Source organism: Barbatula barbatula (assembly GCF_947034865.1).
Source record: "Barbatula barbatula genome assembly, chromosome: 5".
Classification (NCBI taxonomy): domain Eukaryota; kingdom Metazoa; phylum Chordata; class Actinopteri; order Cypriniformes; family Nemacheilidae; genus Barbatula; species Barbatula barbatula.
Window position 1 is genome coordinate 56,004 of NC_136769.1, and position 8,997 is coordinate 65,000.

The following is an 8,997-nucleotide window of genomic DNA, read 5'->3' on the forward strand; positions in this document are numbered from 1 at the left end:
ACCTGTAATTGACTTCTTTTAAATTCTAATAAAACAGAAATATTACTTATCGGACCAAAGACACGCAAACCAAATATTTCTGATTATAAACTGCAAGTTGAAGGATGTACTGTTACTTCAACAAATACTGTAAAAGATCTAGACGTTATATTAGACAGCAACCTGTCATTTAGAAATCCCATCTCAAATGTCACAAAAACAGCCTTTTTCCACCTAAGAAATGTTGCCAAATGATGAAATATTCTGTGTGTTGCTGACGCGGAGAAGCTTATTCATGCATTTATGACCTCAAGACTTGACTACTGTAATACGCTACTTAGTGTTTGTCCTTCATCATCAATAAACAAACTACAGTTAGTTCAGAACGCAGCTGCCAGAGTTCTAACCAGGTTCAGAAAATACCATCACATAACCCCAATGTTATCAACCCTAACCCTGGATACACATTAAGTATCGTATTGACTTTAAAGTTCTTTTAATCACTTATAAAGCCTTAAAGGGTTTAGCCCCTACCTACCTAACAGAGCTTCTATCACACTACAACCCATCACGCTCTCTAAGATCTCAAAACTCAGGACTTTTGATAATACCTAGAATAACTAAATCCACCAAACTCTGGAACAGCCTTCATGATATTATTCCAGGATCAGACACACTCGCCCAATTTAAATCTAGATTAAAGACGCATCTTTACAGCCAAACATTCACTTAATGCAAAATAAACCACCGGGAGACTGCATTTATGAGATATTATGTACTAGAATAATTGAACTTGTTATATAAACACCATGTACTGTGTTTTACCTTTTTTGTGTTTTTCGGTTTCTATTTTCCCCTGTAAATCTGCTTTGGAACAATGCACATTGTGAAACGGGCTATGTAAATAAAATTGAATCCACTAAACATGACAAATTGAAGCTTTTCTTTCTCCTAAATCACAAATGTACGATCACAATTACTCCTCCTTCACCATTTCAGATGATTCCTTTTTATTTATTGTATTGAATATGCTTCATCCAGGTCCGTAACCAGCCTTTTGAAAGGGGAGGTTCTTTTTTTAAAAATGTTTTTGCAGTTTTTCTCCTCCTTTTGTATTTAGGTTCAAATAATTCATTTTGGTGCTTTTATGCACTTATTTGTGCTGGATTAGCTTGTCTGCTGGTATCTTTTTTTAGCACCTAAAATATTTATTACATTGTTTTTAAATTGCTTCCTCATGTAACACTTTTGTCAGTCCTTACACAGTTCATAAGTTTAAAGACCACACAGAACAGAACAGATTTAATGAACTTTACTGAAATATTAATAATAGTTCCTCTCATCATCATTTCTTGACTCTCTGTCAATGCCTCTCTGCTTGCTGTATTTGTCTTAACGCTTATGGATTAAGATGTATGTACATCCAGCTTCACTCGACTAGTACATACTCGTGACGTCATACATCCGCACACTATCAGTGAACCGGTGCAAAATAAACTCATAACAGTTAATAAATAAAGGATAACATGACACGCATAAAAACACTCAGCATCACCAACAAGCAGCTATATGGTAACCATGAGCTCTCACATACTAGGCATCTTAAATCAATGAATATACTTATCATTCCAGATAATTGACCCCAAGCGGTCTGCTTTGAAGCATTTCCATTGGCTCCATCTGCCGGTATTGACCGATCACAAGTCGATATTGCACGGCCAATATCACTGAATATCCCACTATGTTTTATTATTATAATTACGATACGTTTATATGGCTATTATATTGTAGACTATTGAGTGGATAAAATATAGAAATCCTTTGAAATAAAAAAATTACACACATTGGAATCTGTCTACACAGATCTCAATTTCTTTTTCTTGAAGCAAGAAGTCTTACAACCAAATTTAGCATAAATAATAAATAACCAATATTAGTAAATAATAAGGCTAAAGGTGTTGAAATCACAACGCAACAGTAGACGTTTCCTACGAAACCAAACTAGAGTTCTTTACATTGAGTTTATATTGGGTAAGATAGCATTACCCGTCTCTTCTTCATGACATTGAGAAGACCAGAAATACTGTAAAGATGAGAGAAGACAGCAGAACACCACCTTGACATCTGTTGAAGTTTATTGATGTTTGAAGATGAAACACAGTCTTATCTGACAATAACCAACAATGCTGCTAAAGAAAATAAAAGTCCCGTCACAGTACACGTTTCACAGCAGACCCTCCATCTCTCTCATGAAGGCCTCGTACATCTGGTCCTTCGTCTTCATGCTGGGCGGGGCGACGCTGGACATCTGGAAGGGGTGTGCTGACACATGCTGTCTGGGCGGCTCTCTCTCGTCTTCTCTCCTGCCACCAGCTTTATCTGGCCCAGCTCGATCTCTGCGCACACGGAGCGCCGTAGGCACGAAGCGCGTCACCTCCGTCTTGGGGTTTATGATCTGGGGCTTTGCCGAGATTGTGGCGCCGCCTGCCTGGGCCGCCGCGGGACCGGAGATGTTGGCCCGTTTCTCGATGGTAGGGGCGAGCAGGTTGGAGGTCGTGCCCGGGGGCGGGGGCATCTGCAGGGCGGAGGGACGCGTCAGCACGGATGTGCTCTGAGAGCTCTCGCCGGATGACGGCGCCGGGGGCTTCTGACGTGGAACGATGTTGGGAGGGGCGCTGAGCACATTGGGGTTGAGCGGAGGGGGGAAGAGGGAGAGGGGCGGGGCCATGCGGGGGGGTCCGGCACGAAGAGGAGGGGGTGGTGGAGGCATTCCTACAAATGAAAATAAATTGTAAAAACACACATTAGAACCACCAATTGAAGAAAAAAGACAAATAAAAAAAGTAATCAACAGCCCATTTGAATCATTCGTCCGCTCTGCATGTGTGTCAGCAACTGAACGCACAACAGTGAGTTTTGACCATTTTCTAGTAAAACAAAGTAACACATGACTATGCAGGACAAAACAGAAGGATGTTTTTACAAAGAAGCAACACATTTGTCAGATTGTTAGCATTTAACAACAGCATTTCTTCATCTCATTGCGGCATTTACTCACCCGTTTCTTAAACCAGTTGTTGTACACATGGACATGAACAAGTGTATTTGTAGGGTTAGCATGAAGATTCATTATTGATGCAAGTAAAAATCATCCTTCATTTAAACAACATTATCTTTAAGGATTTGGGGAATCAGAAAAGTTCTGTGTTCTTTTGAGAGTTCACTAAACACATATAAAAGACACACTCAGACCTGGAGGAGCGGGAGGGGGCAGACGAGGCGGGGGTCCTCTAGGGGGAGGTCCAGGAGGCAGACCAGGTGGTGGTCCCGGAGGAGGTCCTGGAGGACGTCCCGGTGGTGGTCCCGGAGGCAGCATGCGAGGAATGGGCCCTCTGAGCCCAGCAGGGAGTCCAGGAGGTCTCAGAAACGGAGGCGCACCTTTGGATGTGAGCCAACACAAATGTACAAATGTTTTAGTCCCGTCCAAATGTACCATCTGAGCCATGATTACAGGCAATGTTAGGACAGATTACGGCGACTTCTGCCTTTGGTAAAAAGGTCTGAAACAAATACCTCCGGTAATACTAATCCCAAGCCAATAGACCAGCTGTAAATATGTACGTAATGTCATGTCTATTGGTTTTTAAATGTAGTTTTCCCAAGTATGGAAGCGTCTGATGAACGAAGCATTCAGTTGCCTTCTATGCGGTGGGAAAAAGCACTTATGAGAGGCACTTTTTTTTAAAGCTTTAGGTAGGATTCATTTAATATAGTGAACCGTTCAGATGGCCCACTATACATCCGCAGAAAAAACAAAGAGTCCATTCCAAATCAGCATTTTTAGATGTACTGTGGTCATTCCAGTCCCGTGTCTGTTGGATTTGAATAAAGATTTTTCCATAAAGGTTTCTGCACAGAAGGTTTGTTATAAATGAGGTAAATGTTTCAAATTCATATTTATATTTAAAAACTTTCTTATGAGTCAAGCAGCCGTGTAATAAGCGTGGTTCATTCTTAACACCAGTTGCTCAACTTTACGTTATCTCTTAATAATTCCTGTGAAATCACACACACTCGTGGTGGTGGTGCATAGATTGAGTTACCCCTCCCACTTCTGATAGTTGTTATCCTTCGATTTGTAATTCTACGCGATCTGGCCTGTAATATTATGGATGCCCTGTTGTAAAATGATGTTTCCCACCTCAGCATGTAAAACTAACCCTGTCAGAATAGGCTTTATCTTATAAATACAGACCAGCTGTTGATCAATCAGAAGCCACACAACAACCACAGATACTTTCCGTTTGAAAGTGTGAAAGAACGCACCAGGAGGCGGCCCTGGGGGCGGGCCGGATGGAGGCCTCATTGGAGGTGCGGGAGGCGGTCCTAAAGGCGGAGGCCCTGTGATTGGTGGAGCTTGCATGTGTGGGGGGGGCTGCTGAGATGCCATAGGAGCAGATGAAACAGGAAGTCTGTGGCTAGCCAAAGAGTGAGCCGCTTCCGCATCCTCAGTGTCTGACAACTTTGAGTCTGTGTACTCCTCTTCATCATCATCCTCTTCATCATCATCATCCTCGCCACCTTCTTCTGGGACAGACTGACCTGTAAAAAAACACACACACAAACTTTAACATTAAAACAACAAGCACGCACGCACGCGCGACCATACACACACACATACACACACACACACACACCTGCCATCCTGAGCATCATAGCCTGCAGTGGTGTGATGTTGGTTGTTTTCTTCAACACCTTCTTCTTTCCGCTCTCTCTGGGTGGAGGCATATCAGCAAAGCGCACACTGCGACCTGAGCACAACAAACACACAAATACAAAACCTGAATGAAAATGTTCAAATAAAAGAAATGATAACGGTTTGAATGAATCACTGAATCACTCTTCTTTACTCTCTTATAGTTTTCTTTAGCACGTACTAAACACACACCTGTGTGTTTCTCGCTTCTGTCTCTCTCCACCTCTCTGTCGCTATGACGATCGTCCATCTCGTCTCTCTCGCTGTCGTCCTGCGAGTCGCTGTCACCGTCACTCTCGCTGTCAGTGTCTCGCCCTCCAGTGTCCATCAACTCAGTGTCTGATCCACCGCCAGCATCTGGAATGAGACAAAGAATTGTGTGGGGGCGGCAGTGTTTGACTGATAAACACTTTCGCGCTTGTTTAATCATGGTTGTAATTCATAGACCTTTCCAAATTAAATCTGTCAGCTGCCTCTATTTACCGTGGTAAAAATAAGTTGTATTGAATAAAATAATGGTATTATATAAAATCATTTGTTAAGTTTCATGATATTATCATTGTCAAAAAATCAAACTTGTGTGTGTGTGTGTGTGTGTACCTGTTCGTCGTGTGTTTCCATACAGCTGCAGTATCTGTGGAGGGGGAGGTCCTGGCGGGGGTCCGGGCGGCTTCCGTCCCGGCGGCAGACGAGGAACTCCTGCCAGTGCAGCTGAAGAGATAACCGTCCCCTTTCTGAAACACATTCACAGGACGATGAGCATGTACCTGTGTGAGCTCTTGTGTGTGTGTGTGTGTTAACTGACCCCAGCGCAGAGCTCTTCTTCAGGATTGACGGTGGTTGAGCACCAGGCAGTGGGATGTCTTGGATCAGAATGCTGGATGGAGCGTGAGGCATGTCTGGAAGAGGAATACTGTCCACCTCCACAGACTCGGCATTCTGATGGAGACACACACACACACACACTTATACTCACACAATTAAAGTGACAAGCTGTGTTGAGAAGTTGTCTGTCTAAGGTTTCATTCAGTTTGGGGATAAATGATGGTATCTACGTCAGATCTTGAAAATCCCATGATCACACAATAACAAGAATTAGTGAGCTGATAAGTGAACTTACAGACATCACATCACAAACTCTTAAACAGATGTGATGTTTAGCTCTCTAAAACCCTTCTATTGACCTAAAGATGAAAAATGAGCAACAGGATCACATAACCATACGACCCTTCACAAACTACAGCAAACACACCTTCACGGAGTCAAAGTAGAGCGACAGTTGGCCGCGTTTGGTCTCGTAGTCCACCTCCAGCTTGCGTAGCTCTTTGTAGGTCTCTGGGTTCTCTCGCTCATACAGACGGACGATCCGCTCAAAGGTCTCGCGGAGCTTCTTCCGTTTATCACGCAGAACTTTCTCATTCAGAAGAGGCTGCTGGACCGGGTTAAATTCTGATACACACACAATTCGAAATCCATTTTAAGACCTGCTCTCTTGTTTCGTTATTTGAAAAGAAGCCAAGTGCTGCACATATTTATAGTATGCACTAAAAGTGTGTCCTCTTTTTAAAAAGATAAAAAACAGTACGCACATTTGAGTGTGTACAAGTATTGAGACAAACTAACACAACAGAACGAAGCAGATGTGACCTGAAACTAACTGTTGTCTTTATTCATTCTCTCATGTAATGTCATTTCATGTTATATTCAGTGTAACTCATGTTAACAGACTATGATCCAGCACACACTGTAAATATGATTTAGGACACACACAAATACACACCCATCTCATCGAGTTTCTCCATGTCTCTGATGATCTGTCGAGGGTCTTTCATCTTCAGCACAGCAGCTCGGACCATCATCCTCTGCTTCTTGTTCTACAAACACACACACACATCAGCACACGCACATCACATCATTCCAAAACAAACACACACACACACAAACCTTCTTCAGCTCTCTCTTGCGAGCCTCCTTCCCTGCAGACAAACACACACAGATGGATGAGAAATCAGGGTCTTAAGGGGGAATTGAAGGTTTCACATCGATGTTTGACTTACGGGCCTGATCCGTGGGGTTCATGAACTTCCCACTCTTGGTGGAGGAGGTGGAGCGTCGCCCCATGACTGCAGAGTTTCTCCTGAATAACACAAAACAAAAGTGTAATATTACAGCAACACAGAGCAAATAAATAACACAAACTGCATCTGTTCTGGCGTGTGACGAATGAAGATGTTTTCAGTTTGTTCTTCTTCATCCAGTTTCACGATGCACACTTGACAAATATAGTTTTGTAATCTACCGTTCAAAGGTTCAATAAACACAATCTTCTCGAAACACACTAACATGCATCAAATAACCTTCTTCAGTGATACATGTGCAAGATTCCTTCAGTTACTGCACGATTATGGTCTGTATGCTCATTCAATGAGCCCATCGTTTGTGTTCTTCTGTGTTTTGTTGTGTGTAGATGTGCATAGACGGTTTTACACTGGCGACAGTTGACAAGTTAAAGCTCTCCATTCCAGTCTCTACACTACAATATCCGTTTATCAAACATATGCCGTATTTGTGATCGTTTGAGCATCATATTGAACAGTTCAACACCTCTAGGACGTGAAACTACAGACAACACGCGCGCGATTGTTTGACTACATCAGTCTCAAAGATCAGATTGATTATTATATTCTGATCTCTAACCACAAACACAACATAACCGTCACGTGATCGACGTGAATATCAAACTTACCTCGATCACTTTAATCGATCTGGAATATTCTTTCTGTTTCGTGATCAATAAAGGAGCCTAACAACAAGCCGCGCCATCTTCCGGAAACACATCAGCGCCCCCGGAAACACTCCGTTCTCTTTCGCGTCAGGACTTTTATTATGTATTTAAATCAAAGTACATTAAGACCCACACGAGTGAAAAAATGTGGCAAATGATACAAAGTATTAATGCTAAAATAAAATTATTATATGTCAATAGCAACGTTTAGCTGTTGAAATAATTATATTAACAATAATGTAAAAAAACATCTTAATTTCTCTCTCTTCATTTGTGGGTTTAAATGACCGTTCTGATCAACACAAAAGAAGATATTTTGAAGAATGTAGGACAGCAAAGAGTTCTGAGGGACTTTTGACCACCATTGTATTTTTCTTACTATGAGAGTCAATGGGGTCCAAGAACTGTTTGGTTTCAAGCATTCTTCAGAATATCTTTCTGGATCCGTCTTTGAATTACACTTTGAATGACCTTTGCGTATGAAATGTGCTATATAACCAAACTTGCCTTGTTTTATGTTTCTAACAGTGCAGTAGTGATGCGGGGTATTGCGGTTGGGATCATTCGTTAATAATACAATTATTTATAACAACATTTCTTTAAAATACGAATGTGTTTTAATAGCAGTTTCAACCAGGCAACCGGCAATTTTGCACTCATGTAAAAGAAATACGCGGGTGTCGACAGTGGAGGGGGGGTTCTTTTCTTAATGCAGAAATGAAGGCGAAACAGATCCGGGAGAAACTTTCAGTTTGATGAGTCCTCAGAGGAAAATGTGTTATTCTGGGACAAACAAGATCACTTATTCCCACGACTGCGGCGCCTTGCTGGGAGAATATTGTGCATTCCTGCAACAAGCTGTGCAAGCAAACGCTCATTTAGTGCAGCAGGCCGGGTTTAGAGGCGAGGAGGAATCGTCTGAATCCAGGAAGGCACAGTAGATGCTATTCTGTGTTTGCACAGTGCAAAAGAAAAGACCAAGTAGCTAATGCTGAATTGGCACCGTTTTGTTATCCGACTTTGTTCTGTTTTCTGGAAAGAAAAAAGTTCTTTATTGTTACTTTGAATATCTGTTTTAGGAATGTTCCAGTATAATATTTCAAATGATTTGAGCAGTGTTTGTGTGGCCGAAGCCAAACTTTTTGTTATACAAATAAATGTTCATTTAAAAGATTAGCGTATCATTTTAATATCGGATATTGACAGACTAGTTCTAACGTCACTGAATCTGATAACATCATGCTTAAAGAAAATAATTAGATGAATTAAAGTGACGGTCGGTTGCGGATATCTATATCATAGAAAATAATACGTGCGGGCGGATAATTGATTTGAAGCAGCGGATGCGGGTGACATTTTAGCTCATCCGCGCATCTCTAGTGCAGAGCTATTCTGCAGAATGTGATGTCGGTTTAGGGCCTGATGATATTCTTGTTTACTTTGGTTTTGGCTTTCATTTTGTCAATGGCCCAAATAT

General features: G+C 41.8%; 1 protein-coding gene across 1 annotated transcript; it reads right to left on the bottom strand.

Moving 5' to 3' along the window:
* Window positions 1-1,276: 1,276 nt before the first annotated feature.
* wbp11 (WW domain binding protein 11) lies at window positions 1,277-7,661 on the bottom strand. Its single transcript, XM_079456736.1, has 12 exons — window positions 7,482-7,661; window positions 6,793-6,872; window positions 6,680-6,711; window positions 6,516-6,609; window positions 5,988-6,184; window positions 5,541-5,674; window positions 5,336-5,469; window positions 4,928-5,092; window positions 4,677-4,790; window positions 4,306-4,581; window positions 3,232-3,417; window positions 1,277-2,751 (listed from the first exon to the last, which is right to left on the bottom strand). Exons 2-12 carry the CDS (start codon window positions 6,854-6,856, stop codon window positions 2,204-2,206), a joined length of 1,944 nt encoding a protein of 647 aa, XP_079312862.1. The 5' UTR covers window positions 6,857-6,872; window positions 7,482-7,661; the 3' UTR covers window positions 1,277-2,203.
* Window positions 7,662-8,997: the final 1,336 nt, after the last annotated feature.